This window comes from Nelumbo lutea, chromosome 1, assembly GCF_056320005.1.
Source record: "Nelumbo lutea isolate HS-2025 chromosome 1, American lotus-T2T, whole genome shotgun sequence".
Lineage (NCBI taxonomy): Eukaryota > Viridiplantae > Streptophyta > Magnoliopsida > Proteales > Nelumbonaceae > Nelumbo > Nelumbo lutea.
In genome coordinates, this window is record NC_142684.1 from 86,282,769 (window position 1) to 86,296,395 (window position 13,627).

General features: G+C 39.0%; 1 protein-coding gene across 1 annotated transcript in view; it reads right to left on the reverse strand.

The window, feature by feature from the left end:
* The window catches only part of LOC148875883 (vesicle-fusing ATPase-like), a 134,391-nt gene that overhangs the window by 32,800 nt on the left and 87,964 nt on the right, over positions 1-13,627 (reverse strand). Inside the window, exon 12 of the mRNA XM_088965637.1 lies at positions 4,143-4,276. Coding sequence (XP_088821763.1) covers positions 4,143-4,276 — 134 coding nt within the window. The remainder of the gene's footprint in view (positions 1-4,142; positions 4,277-13,627) is intronic.

The following is a 13,627-nucleotide window of genomic DNA, read 5'->3' on the forward strand; positions in this document are numbered from 1 at the left end:
AAACACTTCCCACAGAATTTATCGGTCTAAAACCTTTCACTTCAGGAGTGCCTTTCTTTTTTGGGATTAGATATATGAAGTTGGAGTTATTTCCCTTATTTACTATGGCCAAGTGGTAAAAATCTTTAAACACTTCTAGCTGATCTTGTTTTATGGTATTCTAGCAAATCTGATAGAAGAAGAGAGAGAATCCATCTGGCCCTGGTGCCCTATCTCCATTCATATTGAAGGCTGCTTCTAACACTTCTTGTTCTTGAAATTCCCTTTCTAACCAAATTTCACTTGTCTTTGAAATTTTTTAGCCTTCCCAAGAGCTTAGATGAGATTTTCTACTTTCAGTCTTTGAATAGAGATCTTTGAAAAAACTTACAAAGGCTTCAGAGATTTTTTTAGGATCCTCCATCTCTCTTTGCTCGATTTTTACTTTTGTGATGTGATACATTTTCTTCCTTCTACTGGAATTTTTATCTCCTTCTTTTAGCCATTTGATTCTTGATCTTTGTCTCCAATACACTTCTCTATGCCTTACCACCTTTTCCCATTCTTGCCTTAAAGTGGTTTCCTTCTTCCACTCTCCTCTAACTAGCCAGTTTGCTCCTTTTGGTCCAGGTCTTCTAATTCTGATAACAAGAGAGGTTTCTCTTCCTTTAAATCTTTAAATTCCTCTTTCCCCCATCTTTTTAGATTCCTCTTCACATACTTTAGCTTTTCCAGAAATTTGTAACTTGGCCAGCCTTCCACTTTGCATTCCTCCTGCTAGGTTGCCACCTTCTTGGAAAAATCTTTGTGCTCAATCTGAAATCTTTCCAATTTGAAAGGGGCTTTTCCCTGAAGCTTCAGATTTGTAGTAAGAGCAATTGGGCAATGGCCAAAGATGCATCAGTGCCTGATCTCTTGAAAGGGAAAAGGGTATACATCTTCCCATTCCGGGGAGATTAAAAATCTGTCTAGTTTGCACCTTAAAGCATTCACCCGCATGTTGGACCAAGTGAAATTACCATTTCTTAAGGGAAGGTCATGCAACTTGTGTCTAGAAATAAAATTAGAAAAGTCCCTCATACTTCTGTTTACTCTTTTCCCATTTGAGTGCTCATAACTGAATCTAGTGACGTTGAAATCCCCACCCACAACCCAGGGGATGTCTGCCTATTCATGAAGGGAGTCCAACTCCAACCAAAACTGGTTCCTCTTTAAGGGGTTGTTTGGACCATAAATTGTAGTTAGGATCCAAGTAAAATCTTCTTTCTTGTTTTTGAATAGGACTAAAATCGTGAAGTCACCTTTTTCTATTTCTACTCCGAATACTATGTCTTCTCTCCACATTATGATAGTCCCTCTTATGGTGCTTGTGGTCGGAAGGGCTACCCAATTTTTGCCTCTTGTTCCCCAAATTGATTTTACCAATATCCTATCCATGGATTCTTTATTTGTTTCCTGCAAGAGGATTATGTCGGGATTCTCTCTTCTTAACGTGTCTTTCACTATGCTTCTCTTTACATCACCACCCAACCCCCTTACATTCCAGCTCAATATCTTCATTTGTTAACTCTAGCTGGCTTTCCTTTAATCTTCTACTCTCTTCCCCTTTGCTATCTGCATTCTGGCCCCTTATCCCCCATTGAAAATGCTTTAATTCCCTATTGATTCCCTTTCTTTTTCATTGCTTTATGCCGATTACTTCCTTGGACTCACTAGCTTCCTTTGTGCTCTTTCTTTCCAAGCTCACAATCCCACTAGTTCCACCATAGTGAATTCCTAGTTTCCTTGCCATCTCTAAGACTTCAGATACTTTTTGTTTTTCCATTTCTTGGCTTACTATGGCTTTGGCCCCTGCTATGACCGGTGAAATTTCCTTTGGACCCAAACTGCAATCATGAAATCTGGTAGTGTCCAACGGTTGGGATTGCCAGTCACCTGAACCTGAATCAGAAGTAAACAAATGGCTATAGTGAGATGAAGGAAAGCTACAATGAAGAAATGAACCAGAAGAATCAAGGTTTGAATAAGTGCAAGGAAAGCCAGGGTTTGAATGGGAGCGGTGAGTGTCTTCCTTGTCTGTCCTGAGGGCTTCTATGAGTAGGCAACTGAATCCCGTATTCTGGATCGACTAAACAGACTTCTTCCAACAAGTTGACGCACCCCCACTCCTTCCCCCCGTTCAGGAGAGCTTTGGCTTTGGATAGCGCCACTTCCTGTGGATCAACCTCTGTCTCTGCCTTGTAAGGTACTCGAGACTTCATCTGATTCAAACTCTTTTACTTCTCCCGACTAGTTTGACGATGGGTACTCAACTGTTGGTGACTAGAGCACTTCTTTCTGGCAAGATTTTGAGCTTGGAGGGGTTTCAAGGAAGTCCCGTCTAGTGTATGTGGGAGTCGGAGAGAGGCTAAGCATGTGATTGTCTTGGTGCGTGCAAACTACTTGAGATGGTTGTGTTCGGCTTGATGCACAACTAGGATTCTTGGCTGGATCAAAATTATGCTGACATGGCTCGTCCGAGCCCAAAAGAGAACCCACTTTCCCTGAGCTGAGACTCCAAGCCGAGGCTCCTTTTGAAATTTGAATAGGCTTCCTAATCCGACTCTTTAAATTAAACTTTTCTATTTCCTTTCGCTTTTTATTTCCCGGAAGGGTAAAAGCCTGCCTATTCCTGACTCTGCCCATTCCTTCAGATCCTGCCATAAGTTTTCTGCCCCATCTCCTAGTTGGCCAGGAGTTGTAGAACTCGCATGATTTTGCATACCATTGCTCCACTATGACTCAGCGAGTTTGGTATTTGACTCAGTTGTCTTCTCCACTACGACCAAAGTAAAAAAATAGACATTCCTATTGAGGATTGGTATTGAACGAGGGATAAAGTGTATTCCTCAATTTTTTACCTTCAGACGAGCCTCCCTCAAATCAAATAAGTTTTTTGTTTTCGGATCAATTTCTTCTATTCCTCCACAGATACTTCCGATCAGCTCAAAAAGTTCATCCTTTCACAAGTGAAATGGGAGTCCATGAATGATAATCCACCCATCAAAGAGTAAATCTGAGGAAACTGCATTTATAGTTGGCCACCAATGGTTTAGGTTCACCCAACTTCAATAAATGTATAGACTCCCCAATCTAGCCCAAGCAAAAGCTAGGTCCTCAGAAGGAGTGAACCCCACAGCTCTGTTGCTAGAGAAAGGGTAAAGACGGATGAGGGTCGGAGAGTGAAGGTTTGCCAAGAGGCCGGGTTCAATTTAATTCCAACCTAGTTCATCGGTTCTGGTGCACACAAATGCATTTTTCCAAGAACCAAAAGGTTTCTTGGTAGGTGATAGAGATATGGGCCGAACCTCCAGACTTCATAACTCTGCTCCGCCCAATCGTTAGTGACGGGAAAGCAGCTGGAGTTTCAGGGGCTGAAAGTCCAAGCTTAGGGATGAAAGAGTCTAGCATCTCGCAAAAAATCTTCCAACCTAACTTCTTTTTTCTTCCGGGATGCAAATTGACTTTTGTTTTTTGTTGAGTTACCGAACACTTAAACGGATGAATCTACCCCAATGATTTTCACTTTGTTTAATTAATAACACCGTCCCCCTGTGAGCGTGTTACACTCTTTAACTATTCCCATTTGCATGGAGATTACCTCTTGGAGGAAATCTCTCACCCAGACCATCTCCTCTACATTCAAGGATATTCTCAACCAACCACCCTTTCCTCTCTCTGTAAGCATTAGAAAATCATCTTATTTGAAAGGTTTTGTGTCAAACTCAAAGGATTTTGAATCGATTGCTATTGACTTTCTCATCGTTGTAGTATTTAGGACTTGTCGCAGGTTCCGGAGTTGACAGTCTCTGACGATCACCAACAGGTTCTACATATTGGAAATCATGCAAAATCCAATGGAGTTCTTCCATGTGCTCTCTCTGCCCCCTTGCTTTGTCAATGATAGCAGCTTGTGTAACAGAACCGGAAACCCAGGTATTGTTTGAACCAGACTTTTTTTTTCTCTTCTCTTCTCTTTCTCCTAACCTTTCTCCAGTATTTATTTCTATTCGTTATTTTGAACCTAAGAATATCACAGGTCTGAACTTTATCACCATCCAAGCAAATGTTAAAAGCAAAACCACAAAATAACCATTCAAAAGATAGTTCAGTTGTATACATACCAAGCTCATGAAGGCTCACATCCGGAGCAAGAAAAGAATTTTCTTTCATCTTGTTTGTATGAATTAGAAGAATTTGTAAACGACCCTTTTCATTAGGAAGGCTTATCTCAACTTGAACCTCCAATCGCCCTGGTCTACAAACCAAACAGTTAAAACAAAAAATTTATAAGATGGATAAGATAATGGTAGATGCACTCAACATGCACGGTAGATCAATAGGTTCAATCCAGTTTGTGAAGCTGAAAAATTAACAGTTAGTGCAGTATTAAAATTGTTGTAAGAGCTAAATAGTTTGGGCCAGGCCCATCTATTTTATGTATTGTTTTCTTATGTTGTATTTGTGGGTCTGGGCCTCTTATGTTAAACCTAAGTATACAAGGTAATGTGGGCTGGGCAGCAAGGACAATAAGCTGCTTCCACTTTCTTCTTCATACCTCTTCTTCTCCTCTCATCTCTTTCTTCAAGCTCTGAATACAAACATTGTATGAAAGCATTGATCCAGAAAAATGGGGTTATTTCAGCGAAATCAAGCCAAATATGACCGATATTGTGATCCATGGAACTGGTTGGTGGGAAGGAAGAAGCTTTTCTAGGGTTCTGCCATAAGTGTTTATCCAAAGAGACCCTAAGCAATTTGTGGCATGCCATTTTAAGGCAAGATTTGGGCTCAACAGTCAACTCTCTTATAGACATATCTGTTTGAAACAGATCTAGACCTTGAATATGGAAAGAACTTGGTGTTTTTTCATTCTCTTCTTGAGCACAACTACTGTATTGGAAAGAAGACATCTTCTTGTTGAAGGTTATGGTTTTTTTGGGGTTACCTAGCATTCATTTTGTGACTGCCTGTAACCAGAGAAGACAGCCTCAGTTTCTGTTTCAAGGTGGGTTCTGCACAGGTTTAGTCCACCTGAATCTTGTTTTATTGGTGATAGGAAGTCCACAACTGGGTTCTGCACCTTTGTTGGTAGGAAGCTAGTAACATGGAGGAATAAAAAGCAAACTGTTGTGGCTTCAAATTATGATGAAGGAACTGGGTGTTGAAGTTGCTGGATTTCTCATGCTTTATTGTGACAATCAAGCAGCAATTGGCAGACACTTCTATTTGGGAAAGGATCATCTATGGTGACCTGTGTATTCCTTGCATGCCCTCTAGAAGACAACACACAGTTGTGCTTACTTAAGGGTTGTCAAAAGATAGGTCCATGAATTGTTGGGCAAGTTGAACATGATAAATATATATGCTCAACTTGAGGGGCAGTGTTGGGCCGGGTCTATCTATTTTACATATGGTCTTCTTATGTTGTATTTTGTGGGCTAGGGCCTCTTATGTTAAGATTTCTATTTGTTATTTTTTGTTCTACCGTCCTACTAAGGGCTTCCATGTAATTTTAAATTGTTTTAAACCTAAGTATATATGTTAATGTAGGCTGGACAGCAAAGAAAACAAGTTTCCACCACTTTCTTCTTCAAACCTCTTTTTCTCCTCACATCTCTTTCTTCAAGTTTTGAATACAAATTATTCCAGACACAAACATTTACACAACCATTTCCATAAACAACATTTGATAAGAAAAAGAAGCAATAGAGGTAAACAAGAGCTGTAAAAGAGTGGAGACAGGGGAAAGAACTAAGTAAACAAAAATGAAATGAAAAAAAAAATCGCTTCCTGTTGACAGTTGTCTGGGATTTTATTTAATCTTTTATTGTTATTAGGCCCCAGCCCATAATGTTTTATTAGTGTTTCTAGCAGCAGCTGCCTTAGTAGAGGCATATTGGTCATCATGTGCATCTTACTCTTGTATAATAGTAAAGTAATGGGGCAGCCAGTTTTGGCACCTTTTCTTCTATCCTTCTCTTTTCTCTCTTTTCTCTTCTCGCTTCATCTTTCTTTTCTCCTTGTTTTCTTTGAAGTTTTTTCTCTATATTTTGCATCAACAAGTTTCCAACTATTCCAAATGGAAAGCTGATAACTCTGCAATTTGATGCCTTAAGGGCATCAATTCAGGGGTATTTTCAGCCTTAGGATAGTCAAAGTGTACCATTTTCCTAATTAAATTCAATGTTGTGACCTCTGAGGGTTTCTATGCAAATTCTGGGGAAAATTAGGAAGGTTTCATGGCTGAATTGCAGTTTTTGGGAAGCTGGTGTGAAGTCCAACTGAGAGAGGGGGTGCTTTTGTGAAAAAACTAAGAACATGAGGGCGCTTCCTATTTGCTAAACCCAGAATGACGCCCCTCCTACTATATTAGCATGCTCCCCTCTCCTTAGCAAACCCTAGGGCACCTTTTAACCCATTCTTTTCATCCTTAGCAAACTCTAGCCTCCCCTATCTGTTTAATCTCCACCATCCACCTCTTCTAATCTCCACCATTCATTCTAGGGCACTCACTTTGTAGCTTTTAAACCCTAGGGCACCACCTAACTTCTAATCCTCACCATTCAGCCCCTAACCACTAGATCTCAACCCTCCATCCCATCCTCTATCTTAGCCATCCACTCCTTTTAATCTCCACCTTTTAACCCTAGGTGCCTCAATCTCCTCCATTCATTTCTGGGCACCCAAATCTCAGCCCTACATAGTATTGGGCACCCTCTCCTTTTCCTCTCAGCCCTAGGATCACCCTAGAACCATCCTAACCCTTCATTAAAAACCCTAAGGTGCCCATAACTTTGCTAAAACCTAGCTGTCGCCCCTTTCTTTCTCTATAACCCCAATTGTGTCCACACTTCTCTATAAAAAGGACCCATGGGCTCCTGAGAAGGGGTTGGATTCTGCCCTTAGGAAAGACAAAAGCCTAATCTTAAGAAGTTCAAGGGTAGAGGAAGAGGAGAACGCTCAGGCAAGAGGAGGGGTTCCTGCTTGCAGTTTGCCAAAGCCACTATTGCCACCTCTGTAATCGGATCCCAACCAATAGTCTTAGATTTAATTTCTGCTCTTTTAATTCCAGTTTCATTATTTCCTTTTTGCAATTTATTTTCATTCTATTTGATCTTCGTTTTCTTTTCTACAGATCTGGAATTCGGCCAAGTAAGACAGAAGGCCTAGGTTGAGAAGTTCGAGGGTCGAAGGAGAGATCTAGAGACTGCTACCTTTGATCGGATTACAATTTTTTTTATTTCGTTTTCTTCATTTATTTATTTTTCTGCACTTTTAATTTCTGCAATGTTTGAATTCTATCTTTTTCAATTTAGTTAATTAATTTTTATATTTCTGCACTTCCCTCTTGTGTTCTCTTGTCCGGATTTGAGTACGTATTAATTTTTCCCTCGCTTCCCTATGGATACGACCCGTTCTCATCATTTTACTGCATTAATAGTTGCTTGAGAATCGAAAAAAAATTATACATATTAAAATTGGTGTTCCGAAGTGGTTAACTATATGCTCCAGATCACACCAAGTTTTTGGTGCCGTTGCCGAGTAACCAACAGAGAAATTTTTATTTTCTTTATCCAGATCTGTTTCATTATTTTTTTTTATTTTTGTTTTACTACTTGATCCATTATCTCATTTTAATTCTTACTTCTCTTTGATTTTGTAGGACGAAATAGTGAAAGGTGGGGTACCAGAGCATTATGAGACTACGGGAGAGAAGAGAAGAGAAGAGAAATTGGATTGCATCTCAGGTGTAGTCGTCCCATTTTATTTTTGAGTTTTTGTTTTTATTTTCAAACTCCTTTTTTGGTAGAATAGTGATTTTTGAATTTTTAATTAATATTTTTTAGATCTGATTTATTTTTTTAGTATTATTTTTCTTTCATTCTGTTTCTAGATCTATTTTTTCTTTCTTTATTTTAATTTCTTGTTTGAATTTTTGTCTTATTAGGTTTGTGTTTTTCTTTTATTTCAGAAAAATAAAACAGAAAAAAATTGTTTATTTTATTTTGTTTTATTTATTGCCACATAATTTTCTTTTGTTTATTTTATTTTTGGTTTAACTTTTAGAATAGCAAGGGGAGCCTCCCACATCCCCACTTCTTATGTGGCTAACCAAAGGAAGTGGTGTAATTCCAAGTGAACCTAAGAGGATTCACATTGGTTGAACCACTAGTTTAGGAAACCCTAGGTCAGCCCTAGGTCATGTGTATGAATTGCTTGCATTTTTTTTTTAATTTTAAAAATTCAAATTTGAATTTAAATTTCATGAATTTAAATTTCAAAATCTGAATTTGAATTTAAATTTCAAAAATTTAAATATCAAATTTCAAAAAAAAAAAGAGAAAATTAAAAAAATTAATTAAAAACAAAATAAGAAAATTCAATTTCGGAGTTTGTGGAATGAGAAACTACTTCCAACCTAAGCCATAGATAGATTGGAACCATGTGTTTTGACAACTAGACAAGATCAATATGATAGCCCAAATACTTTGACCAAATCCTTGCATGTCGTCAACAATTTAGCCCATTCCCAACCTTGTCATCCTACCCGACATGTTCCATTTGTGCAAGGCCGGCCCATCATGTTAGTCAATGCCCTATGGTGGGCCCATGTCAATCGGTCATTCCAGAGCAAGTACATGCAGCTAACAGATTTCTCCAACCCAATGTTAACCCATCCTTTAGTCCATATAACCCTAGGTGGGAAAATCAACTCAATTTCTCATATTGGGCCCAAGCCCAAGAAACCACTTTGCCAGATGTGCACTCTCAATGGTCTAAAGCCCAGACTCACTATGAGTACAATGATTACCCTAGGACTCAACCGGCTCAGCCATGCCAAACCTCCCCTCAGCGTTATCAAACCGATTCACTTGATGATAGGTTTTTACAACTCCAACAGCTGATCTTAGCTCAGTAGTAGTCCATCGATAGATTAGAGAGCCAAGCAATTCAGCTCATGGAAGCTAACCTGCAGTGGGGAAATGATTCAATGCTTAGTCAGCCAGTTGTAGACCCTATAAATGAATCCCTAGGTCTTCCCCATACCAAGATCTTTGATGTGTGGCTCATTGTGACACTAGCAAGTGCACTAGCCGTTCAAGTAATAAAGTAGTGAGTGAAGTATCGTTCCCACGAGGATTTAGGAAACAATTACCAATACTAAATTGAACACTTCTTATCTGATCAACAAATAAATCAAAACTTTAATGAAAGCTAAAAAAAAATCCTAAATTAAAATCTATCTAAATCATTGGCCCAATTGCCTTCAAATCAGGTTAGAAGAGTAAGCAGTAAATGTCAATCTTAGAATTCAGCAATTTATCAATTTGGATCATTCGAATAAATCATGATTGAGCCTTGGTTTGGTGAAACCCCAAGGTCATGAGCAGCCTCTCTCAAGCGCATGTTCATCCTATGCATGAGTGACGGTTCTTCTATCTCTAGCAAGAATCTAATCCCCATGCATGCATTTCTTCAAACACTTCTAAGGCATCAATTCAAATCTGAATTGATCACCAACTGAATTGTGCAAGTTATCTCTAACCTTGCACTCAATTCAGTTCTTGAATAGTAGATCTGAATTCCTAGAGTCTCTCTCAAGCACTCTAGGAATTCCAAGCTGTAGATTAATTCGGCCAATCTGAAAATTGCAAATCTGAATTCTCTTTCAAGCAATTCAGATCTTGCAATCTCAGATCTGAGAATTCAGATATGAGTTTTGAAGGTTAGTTGGCCGAATTGATCTGCAATAACACCCTTATTCAAGAAACTTCAAGTACAATTCATGACCATTTGAATGAATCAAAAAGAATTAGATTGCTGAATTGAAATTTTACAAGCTGAAATACATCAAGGAAGAATGAAAAAAAAAATAGAAAGAAGAAAGAAAAATATAACAAAGAAACTGAATTCGAATCAAAAGAGAATGAAACTACAATTGATTTATTACAAAAGATCTTTGAATCACAAACCCTCAATTCAAACTCACATTCTCTTCTAACTTGCTTGTCTTGAACTTCCTTCAGGCCTTCTTCTTCTTCTTCTTTGCGCCTAGCCTTCTTCTCTTCTCTTCTCTCAAGGTGGCCGAACCTCTAAGAGTGGGAGAGCCTCCCTCTCAAGCAATTGAACACCTCTCCCCCCTCCTAGAGGCCTCCTTATATAGTTTTTCAAGGGGACTCTTGCCCCTTCTTGAAGCCTCTAGAATGGGGTGTATTACACCTCTTTCTTGAACTTTCTAGAGCTCTCTTGAAAGCCTCCTAAGGGCTGCTATTTGGGCTGCACTTAGGCTCTCTCTTAGCACATGATAGCTATACATTGAGCTGCTCTTTTGGGCTGAGAATGGGCCTTCCTTGCTGGGCCGAATTCTACTCATAGCTAGGCTTTCTTTTCTTGGGTTTTCTCAAGAAATTCACTTGCTCTTCTTGGGCCGAAGTGCTCTCTCTTGCTTCCACAACCGGGCTAGACTGAAATTGGTCTTTTTGAACCTTCTTTTCTTGCCTTTTTCTTTCCTTTTCTTGGATTAATTATCCCTGAACTTATTCTTAGCATTAAGCTAAATTAAGGCAAAAATTAATAAAACCGGCATAAAAATCCATGCTAAAATCCTCAAAAATTATAGATAAATTGTAAGTTCATCAAATACCCCCACACTTAAGCTTTTGCTTGTCCTCAAGCAAGGACATCAGCCATAAACTGAACATTCCCCCCTTCTGTTCTTACCATTTACCTGGTGAACTTTTTAAGATAGAAATTCATTGAGTAGTCGGGGGACTTTTGTAAGTGCTCAACTCTTATTCTTGTAAATTACTATTTAAGATATGTATAAGATCCAAGGAAAGGAGAATATGAATTTCATCATAGTCTACCCTTCACTCCTAATTCATATATAAATCAGCTCCTTAATTGTCAAGGTTAATAATCAAATTTCACTAAGTTTCACATCTGTAACTAAATCTTAATGAGAGTTCAACTTTAGAGTGCCCCTTTGAACCTCAGCTATCACCACAATTTCTTAATTCTAGGGGTGAGTGCATCTTATGCTCCATCTCACCCTTTTTTTTTTTCTTTTTTTTTTCGGTGTGAGTGCATTTTATGCTCCATCTCACACACTTTTCTCTCTCTCTTTTTTTTTTTTTTTTTTTGGTGTGAGTGCATCTTATGCTCCATCTCACACTGGTCACTTGCTTGAGGTAGGTAAATAGGACTCATGTTCTAAGCTGCTAGTTTTACTATTCAGCTCAGAATAGCGGAGTCAAATTGGGCTTTTGTCCTTCTTTGCAATTATTGAACCTCAAGATTCAGCACTTCAGATGTGCACTAGCTCTCTTGACCATTAACCATGAAATCAAGGGCTTCCATACACATGAAGATAGTTAGGACTAGTCATGCTGAAAAGCATATTCAGCTCCCCTTTTCTCATGCATATATCAAATTGGGTCATTCACAAGAATAAAAACTTAACAAGTACATCAGTCTCCCTCAACTCATTGAATTCCTTCTTAAAAAAAATCATCAAATAAATAGTAATGAACTTGAGGAGTTCCAGTCTTTTTTGGTTATGTCATTGCCTGCATATGTGTGTTGGGGTGCATGGTTTCAGCCCTCATACCCTAGCCTCGGGCTCACTCCCCCACACTTAAGATGAACATTGTCCTCAATGTTCCTACTGTTAGGGGATCACAATAAAACCAACAAGAGAAATACCAAGTAAAGAGAAGGGTAAAGAGGATTTCCTGAAGATTAATTTCCAGATATGCAAGAGTTCTTTTGGTGGGAGCCTCTTCTGCTAGAATTTACTTGCAACAGAGATCAGAAGCTTTGTTCTAACTAAAAATAATTTAAACCAAATAATAAAAAAAAGATAAATTATTTAGAAAAATAATTTGTTCATCAATCTTACAACCTCTAATGTCCCATACTTAGAAAATGCTGAAGAAATCTTAGATCTTCAAAGGGAGGGACAATGTGAAAACCTATATGAGTCTGGAAGTCCTTCTGCCTACTCAAAACAAGATTTTTGTACAATAAATGTAAATAGAAACCCTGGAGATACTGAACCGGTCATAGCGGATGACTCGATGAAGGAAGCTAATGTTTTAGCAAAGTCTCCACACCCATTACAGTCTTGGCTTACTATTGAACCTCTCCCAGAGCTAAAGAGTGAACCACCCATGCCTTCTCTTGAATCTCCTCTACAACTAGAATTAAAACCCTTGCTGGACTCCCTTAAGTATGTGTTTCTAGGACCCGACCAAACACTACCAATAATTATAGCAACTGATTTAACCCCTATACAAGAAGAGAAATTGATTGATGTCTTAAGAGAGTATAGGGGTGCCATTGGTTGGTCGGTAGCTGACCTGAAAGGGATTAGTCCGTCCATTTGTATGCACAATATTTATATGGAGGAGGATGCCAAACCAAGTAGGGAAATGCAAAGGCAGTTGAACCCAAAAATGAGAGAAGTGGTCAAGCAAGATGTAGTCAAGTGGTTGGATGCGGGCATTATCTACCCAATTTCAGATAGCAGTTGTATAAGTCCTACACAAGTGGTGCCTAAAAAGGATGAACTCATCGTGGTCACCAGTGATCAAGGTGAAGTGATCCCCACCCGACTTACCACGGGATAGCGAGTATGCATCGACTTTAGGAAACTCAACGCAGTCACAAAAAAATGACCACTTTCCTCTACCCTTTATTGACCAAATTCTGGAAAAACTTGCAAGGTAGAAATACTTCTACTTCTTAGATGGGTATTCTGGGTATAACCAAGTAGCCATTTACCTTGAAGACCAAGAGAAAACTACTTTCACCTATCCATATGGCACATTTTCCTTTTGAAGAATGTCGTTTAGACTATGTAATGCACCAACAACCTTCTAGAGGTGCATGATGGCAATTTTCTCGGAAATGGTAGGTGACTTTTTGGAAATATTTATGGATGATTTCTCTATCTTTGGGGACTCCTTTGAAACTTGTCTCGAACAGTTACAAAAAGTTCTTCAGAGATGCGTCGAGACAAACTTGGTACTTAGTTGGGAGAAGAATCACTTCATGGTCTAAGAGGGGATTGTCTTAGGCCACATAGTTTCCAAACGAGGGATTGAGGTAGACAAGGCAAAAGTTGACCTAATCTCTAAACTCCCACCTCTCACCTCTGTCAAGCAAATCTATTCATTTCTCGGACACGTTGGTTTCTATCATAGGTTCACTAAGGACTATTCCAAGATCTCTAGGCCTCTGTGCAATCTTTTGGCAAAGGATGTCCCATTTAATTTCGACGAGGCTTGTCTTAAGGCTTTCGATTATCTAAAAGAGGCATAGAGCAAAGCCCCAATTCTCCAATCTCCCGACTGGTCGTTGCCCTTTGAAATAATGTGTGATGCCTTTGACTATGCCATCAGAGTAGTTTTGGGATAGAGGGTGAATAAATGTCCTGTGGTAGTATATTATGCTAGTTGCACCCTATCTGAGGCTCAGTTGAATTACACCACTACCGAGAAAGAATTGTTAGCTGTAGTGTTTGCTCTGGAAAAGTTTCACCCGTACTTATTGGGCACCAAAGTGGTTGTCTACTCTGATCACTTGGCCTTAAGACATTTGT